This window comes from Dendrobium catenatum, unplaced genomic scaffold (assembly GCF_001605985.2).
Source record: "Dendrobium catenatum unplaced genomic scaffold, ASM160598v2 fragScaff_scaffold_231, whole genome shotgun sequence".
In the NCBI taxonomy this organism is placed as follows: Eukaryota; Viridiplantae; Streptophyta; class Magnoliopsida; order Asparagales; family Orchidaceae; genus Dendrobium; species Dendrobium catenatum.
Genome location: NW_021318693.1, coordinates 11,647,796 through 11,664,385, shown reverse-complemented (window position 1 = coordinate 11,664,385; position 16,590 = coordinate 11,647,796). Strand labels below are relative to the sequence as shown.

The 16,590-nt window shown below is 36.6% G+C and overlaps 1 protein-coding gene across 2 annotated transcripts in view; it reads right to left on the bottom strand.

Moving 5' to 3' along the window:
• Positions 1–565: 565 nt before the first annotated feature.
• Positions 566–16,590, bottom strand: part of LOC110106864 (probable galacturonosyltransferase 11) — a 22,233-nt gene continuing 6,208 nt past the window's right edge. The window contains exon 2 of one of the 2 annotated variants that reach the window (XM_028693184.1): positions 566–2,207. In XM_028693184.1, coding sequence (XP_028549017.1) covers positions 808–2,207 — 1,400 coding nt within the window. In that variant the 3' untranslated portion in view covers positions 566–807. Of the gene's footprint in view, positions 2,221–16,590 lie in introns of both variants that reach the window. The other variant, XM_020836927.2, reaches the window with a different exon arrangement.

Genomic DNA, 16,590 nt, shown 5'->3' with positions numbered 1-16,590 from the left:
CAAGTTGAGCTTTTCAAATTTCATAATAACTTTTATGTTATTTGGAACCACTTTTTTACTGCTTAATTTTTCATGTAGTAATCACAATTTTTATTTGATCATTATTTTTTTACCACTTTCAAATTTTTTTATACTAGGAAATTATTTTTTACAACTTTAAAAAATAACTTTATTTGTAGCTATTTTACAAAACAATAATAAAATCATCTCAAATGAAATCTTAATCATTCATTAATAAAAAACGGACAACTAATGAGATATAGAAACCTTCATAAAATTTATTACTAAAACTTCATCAATCTATCAATCAATAAACTTATCAAATACACACTAAATATCATCAATTAGACCTGCATTTAACTTCAAATTATTTTAAAATATCCACTTCAAAACTGAAATTATTTTCTCATGCAATTAGATGTATCTGTTGTATCTGTTCCACTCTGCTGGGAGCATTGGATGTGACCATGTAAATCCCTACAAAAGAAAAATAAAATATATACAATCACTCTCTGTGATGGAGGAATAAAATAAAGACATACATTTTACAACACAAACAGGTTTTAAAGGCAACCACATTACCTAAAAGAATAAACTTTCTATACTCAACATGAAAATTTTCCTGCTGAAAAACATCCTCATGATATATTATTCACAAGAAAAAAATTGCCGTCCCAATCCTATAAGATCTAAAGAAATTATTACATCTTCCAAAATGAATTTTTCCGCCCCCCCAAAATAGTAATCCCACCGCTCTATAATGAATAAAGTACCACTGAACCAAAAAAATCAGCAAAATCCATCTTGCTAGCTCTGCAGCTTGCAATCTCTAATATAAGGATGTAGAAAATCTATGTGACGCCACCAAAGATGTTTGTACCTACTAATTCCCAGCTTCAGCCATGGCTTCATATTCCCATTAAAGTGCACAGTTGCAGCACTCTGTATCAACCTACTATCGATCTCGAAGTCGAATCCCAAGCCCAATACATGCCATCTTCTGTCAAGTGGAACCATGAGTCCATAAAATGAAAGGAGGCCGGCCGGCAGAGTTCCCTCCTTCCAAATCATGCCATCTGCATTCTTTTGTAACCAGTAGTGAAACTTCGCGGTCGCATTAGCTTTCTTCCATGCTATCAGGTCCACCACATTGAGCCCGAATGCCCAACCACAGGCTTGCGGATCAAATGCCGAGCTGATCAATGGATGAGAAAAGTTGACATAGTTATGAAGTCGGTGGAATGAGTCGAGGCAAGTCTCCACTGCTCCAATAACACTTCCATGCATATTCAGGGAGAAGAGAGGAGTCAAATCCCTTTGGACGACGATGTCATCATCAAGAAGCACTACCCTCTCCAGCAACGGGTGGATTTCGGGGATGTAGAACCGCAAGTATTTGAGCAGTGAAAGAGACCTTGTATGCCAATTTTGTGTTTCTGCACTTGCTAGTTGTTTAAACAATGGTGAGGAAGATTCATTCAACCAAGAGAATTCTTCAACGCTTCTCACCACCACAGTACACCCTTTGAAGTCGTTCTTTAGAAACCACGCAGCCATTGCTTGGTAATTGGTGGTATCTGTGACCAAGTGAAAAACAAGCTGTTGTGGGTGCTTTACATTTGCAATGGTAGAATTCACAACAACAGAAGCTGCAAGCACATTATCGGAGAACAAACAGAAGTGGTATAGGTTGATATCCATTAGACGGAGGGAGTGCTGCTGCTCTTCAGCAAGCAGTCTTAGGGGAGGTTCTTCAAACCAATCTTTAGTGAGCTTAACATTAACACATTGGAGATTCTTGGGCAAAGATTCAGCGGCTAATCTGCCAAATGCCGCACTCTGCACAGTTGCTACAATGACACGCTCTTCGAGGGCTTGGACGTGGCTCCTCAGAGTTGAGATTGTGGTGCTTATGTCATAGTGGTAGTTTAGAGCTTTGTTGATTAATTTTGATAGCTGAGTGGCAACAGGCCGGGCTTCAACAAGTGTGATACGCTTACCATTGACTGCTGCTTGAGAAAGTAATCTTTGACAGTTCCTGATCTGTGAGCTTAGCTCAGCAGCAAAATCAAAGTTTCCATGCTCCTTTGCAATGATTAGATAAGCTTTTGATAGTGTCATCTGGTCAGCCAATTGCCGGGTAAGTGATGTGCTGGTCAACAAGTCTTCTGTAAAGTTCATCCTCTCAATAGGAACATCCTTAAATTCTGTACTTTTCACCTAGAAAAGAAAAACATCAAATAAAAAAAAAAAAAACAGACAATTGAGAAACCAAACATGAAAATGGTACCTGAGAATACCAAAAATAATCAAGTGTTATAAAAGATAAATGGAAACATAATTAACCCATAGATGCAATGATGCTCTAACTTATACACAAATCAGGGACACATATTTATCTCCATTTTCTGTTAGCAAATTTATCAATAAAGCAATAAAGAAGTTTTAGGAAAGAATTAAACCCTGAACAAAACAGTTAATGGCCAAGATTTTTGCATACTAATGAATAATGATGACATTCACCAACACTTGCTTATAACTGTTGATTTGGAAATCTTTCCAAATCTAGATTGGCCTTGATTTTGAAGGCTTTGATGGATCATTATATAATTGATTAGGGAGTTGATTATTTCTCTTGGAGATTTGATTGAGGTATTAATTAGGGGATCTGATTATAGTATAAATTGAGAGATTAAATTAGCATGATCAGGAGAACTAATTGGCAAGATTAGATTTTTCCATATTATAACATTAATTAAAGTTTCATTTGTTCAAATATTTAAATAGGACTTGAGGGCTATTTTATTATAAGAATGAGAAGAAGAGAGAACTAGAGAGCCAAATTGTAATTCCTATTGTTCTCAAATATAGTGAAATCATCATCCCCTCTCCGTAGACGTACGCATCTTCGTTGAACCATGTAAATCATCGTGTTCTTTCGTTTGGTTGTGTGATCTGTGTTGTTTTCGCTGTGTATTGCACAACAATTGGTATCAGAGTTGGATTTTGGTGGAATTTCTGGTGGCGGTTTGAAGAACGGGAGAAAATCTCTGAGACGTGATTTGGTCAGATCGAGCAAGCAGAGGCTCCTGATTTTTGTTCTGGATTGTTGCTGAGCCGGATTGGTGTAATTCCGGTGTCATAAAGCAGCTGCAATTTGGTGGAGGTTATAAGATCCGTTGGAGCCATAGATACATCCACTTTGACAGTGGAGAAGGTAGCGATCTATCAGGAGGTTACACATCCCATTAAAATTGATGTGATGAAATTGACGGCAAATGAAACTTTGGCATGTGGCAATGTGAGGTGATAGATGTGCTGTGCTTTTTGAATCTAGAGGATGTTCTGGATAACGATGAATGTCCTGAAGAGATGTCTGAGAGAGATTGACTGAAGATGAACCAGAATGCTTGTGACTTGATAATAAATTGTCTATCTTAGGAGATCATGTATGAGATGATGATAAAGACTTCTGCTGTAAAGTTATGAAAGACTTTGTAGAACAAATATCTAACAAAAAGTATGGAGAATCGTCTTTATATGAAACGGCAGCTCTATATGTTTCATATGAGACATGGGATTACAATTGATGAGCATTTGAATGACTTCACAAAGCTGTTGGCAGATCTTTTGAATATGGATGAGGATGTTGGAGATGAAGACAAGGCGCCCCTCTATTGAATTCGCTCACGGATGAGTACAAAAACTTCATAATGACACTCATTCATATGAAGTAGTCTTGAACTACGGTGAGGGGACCACTGTGTTGTTGAATCACGAATTCCAGCATCAGGACAAGGAATATGCAATGATGATTTGGCTGAGGCTCTCATACTCCAACAAGGAAGATCAGAGACGAAGAAAAAGGGCAGTAACAAGCGAGGCAAGTCTCATGGGTGCAGTCTTTGAAAGACTCAATATGATTTATGTTTGGAGACTGGTCATTAAAAGAATGATTGTTCGAAGCTGAAGGAAAAAGGAAATGAAGTTTCCACTAAGGCTAAGGCAACCCTTAGCATGGAATAGCCTGATGAAGATTTAGTTGTATCACTATATGTAGTTTCACAGAGTTTGTATTCAGATGGTTAATGCTGGATTCTGAATATTGGTGCTACCTATCACATTTGTCATATTGGTTCTATACCTACAAGGAGCTTGATAGTAGTGTTAAGACCATGGGAAATGATCAAACTTGTTGTATAGTTGGTATAGGGAGCATCTTCATCAGAATACATGATGGTACTGTGAGAGAACTGACTAATGTGAGACATGTTCCAAATATCAAGAAGAGTTTACTGTCTGTTGGGGCTTTAGAGACTAAGGGAAACAAGATAGTTATTGAGGATTTAGACACCAAGGGATACAAGATAGTCATTGAGATAGGAGTTTTGAAGATATATCATGGAGCGTTGATTTTTCTGAAAGGAGTTCGTCACCATAATCTTTACTACATTTAGGGAAAAAACGTGGTTGGAACAGCTACTGTTGTTGATGATTCTTCTGATGCCGCTATGTTATGGAATATGCAGCTAACTCATGCTGGAGAGACTTCTCTTATGACTTTGGTGAAATAATGATTGATCAAAAGAACAAGCACAAGCAAGCTTGATCTTTGTGAACATTATGTGTAATAAAACAAGGGTATCCTTTAGTACCGCCATCCACAATACAAAGGGTATCATGGAGTATGTTCACAAAGATATTTGAAGCTCGATGAAAATAGCATCATTCGGCGGATGGCAATACTGTTTCTTTTATTGATGATTACTTCAAATATGTTTGGGTGTACACCATGAGGCGCAAGAGCGAGGAACTAGAGATTTTCAAAGCTTATAAAAAGTGGATTGAAACTTAGACTCATAAAAGGTTTCAATGTATTAGATCAGGCAATGGGCAAATACACTTCAGATGCATTATTGCAGGAGTGTTAGAGTATGGGATAGAGCATCATTTCACTGTTAGAGAGATACCGTAGCAGAACAGGGTGCCAGAGAGGATGAATCAAACTTTGATGGAGAAAGTTAGGTGTATGTTATCCAATACTGTGTTGGATAGAATCTATTGGGCTGAGGCGATAGACTATGCATTTCATTTGGTGAACCATCTGCCTTCTGTAGCTATTGGGAACAAGACCCCAAAGGAGATGTGGTTAGATCATCCTGCTAGAGATTATGATCACTTGGAGAGTGTTTCAGTTTTCAATTTATTATCATGTTCAGAATGATAAATTGGAACCGCGTGCAAGGAATATGATCTTTATTGGCTTCAAGCATGAAGTCACGAGCTTCAAACTTTATGAACCAATAGTGAAGAAGATTATCGTTAGCAGGGATGTTACTTTCGATGAGGTGAGCATGTTGAAGCCTCTGGACTTGAAGCAAGTGGAGGGATCTATTGGGAGCACATATGCACTGCATAAATTGGAGTTTGATGCAACTTCATTTGTTCCACATAAGCCTATCATTTCTACCCAGGTACCTGATTCAGCTGCAAATCAAGAGATAGAAAATGATGTTGAGGATGCGATTCTTGTTCATGAATCTATTGCGAAGAATAGGACCAGGCGCCGGAATATCTCAAAACCAGCTTGGTTGAGGGTCACATTGCATTTACACTTTCAACCACGGAGGCTGAAGTTCCTAGTCACTACAATGAAGCAGTGGACAATCCTGATGGTGATCTTTGGAGAAGGCTATGGATGAAGAGGAGTCTCTTCAGAAGAATGTTATTGGGAGGTTAGTGAAGCTTTCTCCAGGAAGAAAATCCATTTGGTGCAAATGGGAGTGTGCAAAGAAGGATGGATCTCATGGAGCTCATGTGCGGTACATGACTAGGTGGCAAAAGGCTCTTCACAATAGGAAGGGATTTCTTATGATGATGTGTTCTACCCAGTGGTTAAGCATCTCTCGACCCGTGTTCACTTGTGTAAGAACCGGTTCAGCTAGCCGGTTCAAAGGAACCAGTTTTTTTATCAAACAGACGAACCAAATGGGCAACTACGGAGTAGACATGATCTGAGCAGTCTCGTGCGGTGTGTATACGCCTATTTGATGGATTTTCCATCGTTTTAACTGATTAATCGCGTGCACGAGTGAGAAATAATGACTTCTCATGAGTTATATCTTTGTTTCACTCGTTCTTTTTCGTTGTTATCATTGAAGAAGCAAACTGAGAGAAGAGGAGTATAGAGTGGAAGAGGAAGGTATGTTCATCAAATTTTTTTATTTATTTCTGTGCAAATCATCATATGATTTCTAATCAAAACAAGGATGAATGTTCAGTTAAAGGTAAGGGAGAAAATCTGGAAAAGAAAGAAAAAGAATTTGGGTGTTTTTTTTAGAATTCTTTCTTAAGGAAAAAAAAGTGATTTGATTTGAGGTTATATACTTTCAATTTTCGTTTCTTTAGTTGAATAAATAATAAGAAAATATATTTTGATTTTTATGTTGGAAGAATCCAAGTGATATAAACTTTGGTTCGATGGTGGAGGAAGTAAGAATTTCAAGGAATGAAGGGAAGTTTTGGTGAGATGAATTGTATTGGAAAAAGAGATATTTTATCAAATATAAAAATAAATATAAAAAGAAAGAGAATAAATTTTATTGCTAAATTAAAATTCAAGCAATAATTGGATATATTTAATAAATAATTAATCAAGAGGGTGAGAGAAGTTCCAATCAATAATATTTGAGACGTTAATTTAAAATTGAAATTTATAATAATTAATTATAAATAATAAGTTAGAGAAATTTAATGAAGTGGAGTGATCTTTTATAGGGGTTTTAAATCAACCCATCATTGGAATAAAGAATAAAAGTGAAGCAGCGTATTTCTTAAGTTCAAGGTGAGTATTCATATCTTTTAATTATAATAATGATATTTGTTTTTTCCTATATATAATGTATCAAGTACTATTATTATCTAATTATTTACTATTAATGTTACATGTTTTTTCTTTATTAAAGACAATTGATCATTTTAAATTAAAAGACTTAGATTTATATCATAGAAATATCATTTATCCTATATTATCATGATGCTTATTATATAATTCAATATGAAATGATATGGAGAAAGTAAATGATATGATTTATTTAGTATGCTTTCACGTGCATGTTGACTGATGGAGCACACTCCTTTATGGTACTAACTAGGGACACAATGTACCCCGGCACATTAATGAAAAAGGTTATGGAAAAGGAAAATAAAAAATAGTACCTTCATTGGTACTAAATTAGACGACGACTTCTATGTCGGTTGTATTATTTATGAGAATGAAAAAGATATGAATACAGATATAATATATATGACATATATGATTTATGCATAATATTGAAAGTCTTGATGAAATGATATGATTAAATGAAATTATTTTATTATATAAAATGAAAAAGGGATCATGCATATTATTCCAATTACTTTGGGTTACTATAATTTAGAATCATGTTTTACTCACTAAGTTGTAGCTTACTTGTAGATGTTCTAACATTTTCATGTATAATTTAATAAAATCAAAATGAGTAGAAGAGGTGAATATGTGTATCGTAGACGTGAAACATCGAATAAAAGGTATTTAATTCATTTTATATCAATTTATATTTTTAAGGTTTAGTGGCTTTTTCAATGTATTGGAGATAGATTTAGGAAATAAAAATTTTAATTATCGTCCGACAATCTATTCCCGACTCGTTAATTCGCGCTTTCGGGCCGAGTCATGACAACTTGACACTTGTAGCACAATATAGTCCGATTTTGGAGCAGCTCAATGTGAAGACTGCATTCTTACACGGAGAATTGCAGGAGAAGATCCACATGTTACAGTAGCCTGAATATGAAGACTCAAAAGACTTGGTTTACAGATTGAACAAGTCTTTAGTTGGAGGAGTGAGCAGGTTCACCTAATATAGGAGTTGATGAACATTAAAGCTCACAACTGATTGTCTACTTGTTTTGAAGAACTATGCTCGATTTGATCCCTTGAGAGGGGGTACGTAGACAACTATCCAGATGCAGTCATTCTGATATTGGAGCCTAATTTATCATCTTTTCATTTTCTAAAGTGAAAGATGAGATGTAGATTATTGATTTAAAAATCTTTCCAAATCTAGATTAGCCTTGATTGGCTTTGATGGCTCATTAAGTAATTGATTAGGGAGTTGATTATTTCCCTAATTAAGTTGATTTGATTGGAGATTTGATTGATGCATTAATTAGGGGAATATATTATTGTATACATTATAAATTTTAATTAACATGGTTGGGAGATCTAATTGGCATGATTAGATTTTGCCATATTATAACATTAATTAAAATTTCCTTTGTAGTTTTGTTTCAAATATTTAAATATGGCTTGAGGGCTATTATATTGTAGGCATGAAAAGAAGAGAGAAATTGTAATCCTTCTTCTCCTCCAATATTGTGAAATCATCATCCCCTCCTCTTGGACGTAGGCATCTTCGTCGAACCACATAAATCGCCGTATTATTTGAGTTGTTTGTTGTATGATTTCTGATTTGCGTTATTTTCGCTGTCTATTGTACAACAATAAACAAGTAATCAACTTACAATTTCATCTAATCTTGTCCTCTAGCTTCTAAATTTTTTTTAGCCCTGATATATCTGAAAGAACCAGGAGAGAATGAATATGCAGCAGTTTGACTTCACCAACTACTAGGGGCTAATTAGGAAATTGATATTTTATCAGAATCAATAATCTCAAACTATTTCTTAAGAATTGAAATTTAAGATATCCAAAAAAGTGGTCAGAAACTTGATAGATGGTTGATGCATCTAAGCAAATCAACACAAGACTTAATTGATGATGCCTGCACCCATTTATTCACTTTTTTATGGAAATTTACCAGGAAATTTATAGTTATTTCATATATTTACAAGAATAGGTTGAACAGGCTCTTTCTTACAAGTTAAGCCCATAAGAAAATTAGTTTGACAAATTTAAGTTTTGAAACAGTTTATATTCACAAAATAAAGTTGGTGCAGCTGACAGAAGGGGCATTCAAATTTAATAGATAGATAAATTTCGTGATGGAGTGGCACTGCTGGCTTCCAACAAACACTACAGGTTTGAGTATGATCTCTCCTAATAATTATGGCTCGCATGCAACATGCCAACCTATATGTAGCATACTGAAGTGCCAACCAAGAGTTAGCACATTTCCTTTAGACTACAGGCACGCAAAGAACTAATTTTATCAGAATATGTTCATCAATCACTTCAAAGAATATAATGGACATTAAAAAAATACAAATTTCTAAATGTTTCTCATCAGATCCTTGGTATTTGACGAAGAGAACTGTTCCTCATGTACCTAAATGCATTATCGGGGTAGTGATCACTAGGGCTAAGGCCCAGACAAACCATGGATCCTAGTAGGCTATGGGAGGAAATAATCAAAATTCCAGTCAGAAGATCATGAAGGGATATTATGCAACATAAGTAAAATAAGTGAGACACCTTTTGGGATAATCAGTGAAATTTCTTTGAGAACCCCACAATTACGTATACTTGTAATGAAGCATTTGTGGGATGGTCGGATGGATAACCTCCTGGGAACTTAAACAAAAAAAAAGGTAAAATTATAAGATCAAGCCTGATATGATTCAAAGAAGCCATTGTCAATCAAGTCCTTTCCACCATCACATCCCATATATCCGATACTCGTAATAAAACCCTTAAAAATATTAGAATATGCTTGAAAGTAGAAATGAGTTGCAAATAACACAAGTCCACTTAACTTTCTCGCTGGATGCACTACACCTACTTTCAAGAATTAATTTCATGATTACTTGAGGGAATTGAAGGTCTTTGGAAGAAGTTATCTCCGTATATTAACCTGAAGCTTGCATTTAGTGAATTTCCCTTTTAATTTCTTCTTATTATAAATTTTGTTATAGGTTTGAATGCGTGATTAAATTAACTCAAATTTGATAGGATTTGATTTTTCAACAAGTGCATGGATGTCTACTCGTGCTTGGCTTTCTTGAAATAGCATTCTATATATTATTTCTAGCAGAAGGCTATTGAATTTTCATGAGTTGATTTCTATTTTGATTTTCGGCAAAGGTAACTAGTGTTGTTAAATATTATGAATTCATGACGAGCTTTCTATGCATGTTGTATTATTTTCTGCATCATATATTAAATTTCTATTGAAAACCTAAGCACCCTACATCACTTTCTTGTTCATATTTGGCTACTTTGCACCCCAAAATGAGGCATTATGGTTTATATAGATATTCCAATAAACTTACAGGGTATTAGAATCTCCAACTTCGAATAGGCGATAAAAAGGGATTTCTAGGATATTGAACTTAAACACATAACTACGAGTGTTGTAAATTGTTAGCATTATATAGAAAATAAATCCATCTTAATTGAAGCCTAGAAAATATGTTGGCAAATAATTAGCACATAAAATTTCAGTATATTAAAGCTTACAAGAGCATTAAATTGTACATTACAAAATTGGTACTAATTAGAATGTTGGCTTTACGAGACAAAGCCATTCCTTCACTGGCTGTGCAACACCTCATTTAATGCATGGGGAAGCCACGATAATTGTTATGATAATGTACGTATGAAGCATCAACATTATTAGTTTATTTTTTTATCCAAATAGTATATCTTGATTTTTCTTTCTCTTCTCTTGTTTTTCTTTTTTAACTTTGGTGGGGGTGGAGGTGACCAGGAGCCAGGAGGGTATACATTTTAAAACAATAAGCTAGGAGAAGTGTAAATGATAGAAATTCTAACATGCATTGTCATTATCAAGTGTAGCAATCGAGTTCCTTAACGCTAGAACGGTTTTATTGATGTAGCATATCAAATGGTTCAAACAAATCAACCCACAAGACCAATTATAAGAGCAAGTGTAAAAACCCAAACAAGCAAAAGCCATGAGCCAAGGATTATGACCAAGCACAACTTTAAATTTATTTTAATGTAATTTTTATTTATGTTTTTGCTATTTAATTATTCTCCCATTCAATCATGTTTGGCAGGCCCGTTAATGTGTTTTGCATGAAAATGAGTTGCATTAAAAAGTATGTTGGAACCACTCTAAGCATTTAATGGTCCGCCTCCCTTTTCCCTCAATAAGTGTTATCCAAAGGTCTTATGATGCTTATAAAAATGGGATGATATTCAATGAAATTTATAGCGTTAAATGAAAATTTTTTATGGAGAACTGTGTTTCCATTTTCTTGATGCTTAGTGGTTTTAAGAAATTTTCTTAGTTTGATGAGATAGATAGTTGTTCTCTTCTTTCTTTAGGTTACTTACTAGTCTCTAATACCTATTCAAAAACTCTCCCCACACACGTGACGTCTAGGGACGCTGCGCGGATCAATAAGTGAATTCAAGTTCGAACTTGATCCTTCTATACGGGTCAATAGAAGTCGACAGGGTTCGAACAATCAAACAAGTATACGGTGAGGGTGACCAGTATATTTGTTTTAATGCATTCATTTTAGGCCTTCAAAGGTCTATAATAATATGAATTCACTATCAAGGGCATAAAACCTACGAAACCTGATCCCCTATCGTCAAGTTGATAGGGTCGACAAGGTTTAATCAACAAAGAGAAAGAACACCCCGATGATGGCCGTGTTGAATGCAGATCTCAACCGGAGGGGTTCTCAAAATATTTTCAAATATCTCCCAAATATCCATAGTTTATTTCAAATATTTCAAAGCTCCACCCAAAATATCCATAAAAATCCAAAAACTCCACAAAAATCCCAAAATCCCAAAAATATTTAAAAATAAAATCTAACAATTAATCACTCAAAGCAAAATCCATCAATCCTCCGCAACAGTTTGCAGAGGTGGACAAATTTAAAACTACTTCAGCTTACAAAGAGCCAAATGCCAAGGTGGATGCTCTGGAGGAAAGGCTTGAAGGGGAGATGAATCAAATCAAAACGACGGTGGAGGAAAGGATTTCCTCCATGGAAGGACAAGTCGCCGATCTCCGAGACATGATGAAGAAGATGTTAGAAATTCAAAATCAAACGGCAGCTTCCGTGGCAAGAGGGGAAGGAAAAAGCACGAATACGGAAATTCGTAGGGAGGAAAATGAGGTGAAAATCATGGAAGGAGGAAGAAGAAGGCCCCATCTAGAGCCTCTCCAGAGGGAAGAAAGAGGGGGTGGATATGGGGAGTGCCAGGAGGGATACTATGGTCGTCGAGGTGCTGATTTTGAAGACAGAAGGGGGGGGGATTTCGAAGGGTGTTTAGGCTATGGTAGAGCAAGGGAAGACCGGGAAATAGAAATATGGGGTGCACCTAGCACTTGGGAGAGGGGAATCTATAGAGGAATAAGGGTGAATGTGGAGATCAGAAGATGAGGAAGTTGAAGATGCCTATCTCCGAGAAGGAGGATGCGTATGGGTGGATCTATAAGGTGAAAAGGTACTTTGTCGTTAATGGGCTAACGGAGGAGGAGAAACTGACAGCAGTAGGCCTATGTTTGAAGGGGAAGGCACTGTCTTGGTACCAGTGGAGAGACCAGAGGAGACCTATCAGGAACTGGAGGGAATTCAAGGACTGCATAATAGAACATTTTCAAACCGACCGGGAAGGAGATTTCTATGTGCAGTTCTTTGCTCTGGCACAGGAAGGATCAGTAGCAAACTACCGGGAGCAGTTTGAGCACCTAGCCAATAGGGTGGAGCGATTATCAGATACGATATTAGAGGGAAAATTCATGAAGGGGTTGAAGGCAGAGATCCGAGCGGCAGTGAAAGTTTTGATGCCTAGGGATTTGGGGGAGGCCATGAAGTTGGCACAGCTAGTGAAAAATCAGAAGAATCTGGAGAAGGGAGCCAGAAGCAGCAGCCCATGAGGCTCTTAAAAGACTACGACCACTCTTCTAGCATCCAAGGGCCTACCTCAGGCAACATTAATGAGACCACCAGGGAGAAGCCAATAGGAGGAGGGAGTGGGAAAAATTTTAAGAGGCTGACAGAGAAGGAGATGTAGGAGAAGATGGCAAAGGGGTTGTGTTTCAGGTGCGAGGAGAAGTATACACCAGGGCATCGGTGCAAGGACCGAACTCTTCAAGTTCTCACGGTCTGCAATGACGAGGAAACTGAGGAGGGAGGTGAGGAGGAGACAGAGGGGAAGATGGAGGAGAAGCTGCACTTGAATCTAGCTGAGGTTTTCCTGAACTCAGTGATAGGATTCACTAAGAATCATACCATGAAGTTGAAGGGGGAGATAGAGGACAAGGAGGTGGTGTTGCTAATTGATAGTGGGGCTACCCACAATTTCATTTTCACTCAGGTCGTCGACCAATTGAGAGTGAAATTGGTGGATACCGGTTGTTATGAAGTGATGATGGGTACAAGAAAGGTGGAGAAAGGCTAGTGGATCTGTAGAGGAGTGATGTTGACCATCCAGGGGATTCAGGTAAGGGAGGACTTTCTTTCACTAGAATTAGGAAGTACTGATGTCATCCTGGGAATGAAGTTATTGCAAACCTTAGAGGAAACCAAGGATAATTGGGGAGCACTCACGATGGAATTAATGGTGGATGGGAGAAAGGTGGTTATAAGGAAATATGCAGGGCTATCCAAAGCCATGGTCTCACTTAAGACCATGGTTAGGGGACTTCAAGAGGTTGGGGAAGATTTTCTGGTGGGACTACACAAGCTGGATGTGATCAGGAAGGAGAGAGGGGAAATTTCTCTTTTAGGGCAACCCATAATTCAAAAAATTGGTAAGGATTTTCAGCCACCTCAAGGATGGCCACCTCCACCGGAACACGAGCATATCTCCACCTTGAGGACAATGTGGATCTTCGGGAGGGGAGTATTATTAGACCGGTCCACGCGGGACCGACCCAGGCGTAACGAGTTGGAAGCCTCCGCCTCTCGTTCAGTCGCATGCCCCCGCCTGGTTCAAACCAAGCCTTTTAGGAAGTTTTTTTGAGGGTTTTGAGAGGAAAATTTGAATGTAGGGACTGTTTAGGGATTTCCTTTTGATTTGTATGCATTAAATATTTTGTTTTCCTAGGGTTTGGGTATATTGAATTTGGCTGAAATTTGAGATCTCCTAGATTTAAGTTTTCTTTGGGCTCTAGCGGCGTCTAGAGATTTGGGAGAGATCGATCCTCCTATCGAATTGAGGATCAAGTGTATCTTGCTATTTTCTATGTTTTTTTCATCAAATAATACAAATTATCTACTGTTTTTGTGATTTTGTGCGGATTTTTGTGAAGAATTCTCGTTGTTTTCCAAAGATTGATAGAAAATACTTGAGATCTACAAGTGTTTCTTATCACCATCCACATTCAATTCTATCCATTTCTAATATTTAAACCCATTTGCCAAAGAGATCTCTCAAATCACATAAAATTAGCAAATTTTAACTAGTCTCAGCATTCCTTCCACCAAATCTCTTTAAATTCCTAAACATCACATGATAAACTCCAAATCACACCCTCACACTTTAAACTAAACATTCATATCTATCCTTAACCACCATTAACCAATCCCATCAAAGTCCCTCCCACCACGGTCAATTGCACAAGTTGAATATGAGCTTTTTATGCATTTTCCATTTCAAATACTAAGTGGGTAGTGAATACAAATCCTATGATGAACCTCAATTTCCTTTTGGTTTTGCATACTCCCACCGCATTCCAAATCTCTTTTCATCCGTTTTAAAAAAGCATGCTTGATCAGTCTTTTGATAATTCCTATATTTTATTTTAACTTTCATAAAACTGAATATTTCCATACAACTGCTCGCCAAAAGCCCTAAAATTACTTCTGTTGCCTAAAAATAATAATAATCAAGCAATAAAAAGCATTGCCAAATGGGTCTCAAAGGTTTTGTAGTTATAACCTAAAAAAAGCCAATAAGAATATAAATTAAGATGATGGTGCACTATGTATCTACTAATCAAAATCATGTGCCTATGAGCGTTTATCAAAGAGATTATACATCAACCTTCTTTCACTACAAAACTACTTGCAAGTAGTTGGCTATATCCAGTGCAATATATGAAGATGAGTAAAGACAATAGCAACATTCGAATATCTGCCCCTGTGGTGCTTAATGAAGGATATCGATCTCACAGCTTACCAGCATGCTTCTTAAGGACCGATGTTCAGTTATTATTACATAACTTCTACATAATTAATATCATAGAAGCAGACTACAAACATCTCATGTAGCAGACCAAGCTCAAGAAAAACATTACCTGTTCTGCATTACTAATTCCTTGAGCTACAATGCTGCAATATTCATTTGAGGAAACTCAAGGCTCATATCAATGGTTTGTGCAAATATCTTTATCAGGGTGTTTGATAGCAAATCAAATATATCACACACCCTAAGAAACATAAGCATTTTATCACCAAGGACCACTTTGTTCAGGTGAAATACTTAATAATCCAAGGTTTTTTTTTTAATGTAAGTGTATATATAAATAATAATAGTTTTAACTTGGAATGCCTTGTTTATTATTTAAAAAAAAAATAGTAAAATTTTCTTTTTTAAGAAGCAATCGGTCTAATCAATTTCTGTATTATTATTATTATTTGGCATTCAACCTAAAGGGTTAGTTCCAAGACTTAAGCTGCCATAACTAGGTTTTTCTTAATTTTACAGGCTCAAAAAACAACAAAATCCTTCTACTACTTAAGTGCAAGCTAGGCATTCATATATCTTCCTAATTTCAAGAAAAATCAACATAATGAACTGGAAACATCAAATAAAACACCGAACAAACAAAAGTAAGCAAAATGAATAATGGGTTTTTTTATGAATATTGCGTGCTTGAATATTTGTAGCCATGTAGAGAGAACTTGCCATCATAACATTGTATGAAGATCCCCCTACATAGACTAGTTGAGAGAGGCACATACAACAACAACATCAAGCCTTCGTCCCACTACGTGGGGTCGGCTGCATGACTCCTTTTTCGCCATTGTGTCATGTTAAAAGTCAAATTGTCATTTAGATCTAATAAAGAAATATCATGATGTGAAACCAGGAATTGTTTCTTAGAAATTAATAAAAGTTGGTAAGAATAATGATAATACAATTTTAAGGCTTCTCACAATTGATACTTCAATAAAGATCTAAGAATTTAACAAAGTCTAGGCAAGTTGTTACAACTAAATTTGCAAGATCTATAAAATAAAAACCTCAATCAAAAAGTAATGACAATGAATAGCCAATTAGAATCCGGCGGTTAATAAAGCGATCGTCTCACCTTGAGGCTTAAGATCACTCTTCTATGTCTAGGGTTGTCGGAGGAAAAAGAACCACACAAGGAACGAGATCACTCTGAGGTAGACGGTGCCGGCGATCCGTAGTGATGGAGAGGGAGGCGTTGGATGTGGAAGTGGCGAGGAATGTTGACCGTCGATGATCCACTCGTAGTCGGCAAATTGTCGGTCGACGACTTGCACAAGAATGGGGAGGATTCGATCCAAGTAACCTCCAATTGTGTCATCTTCGTAATCAAATCCCGCGTCGAAGAATGTGGATCGTAGGATATTGATATTACCGTAGGCGTCGACCACGAGTCCCCATTCAAATTCGGGATCCGCCAT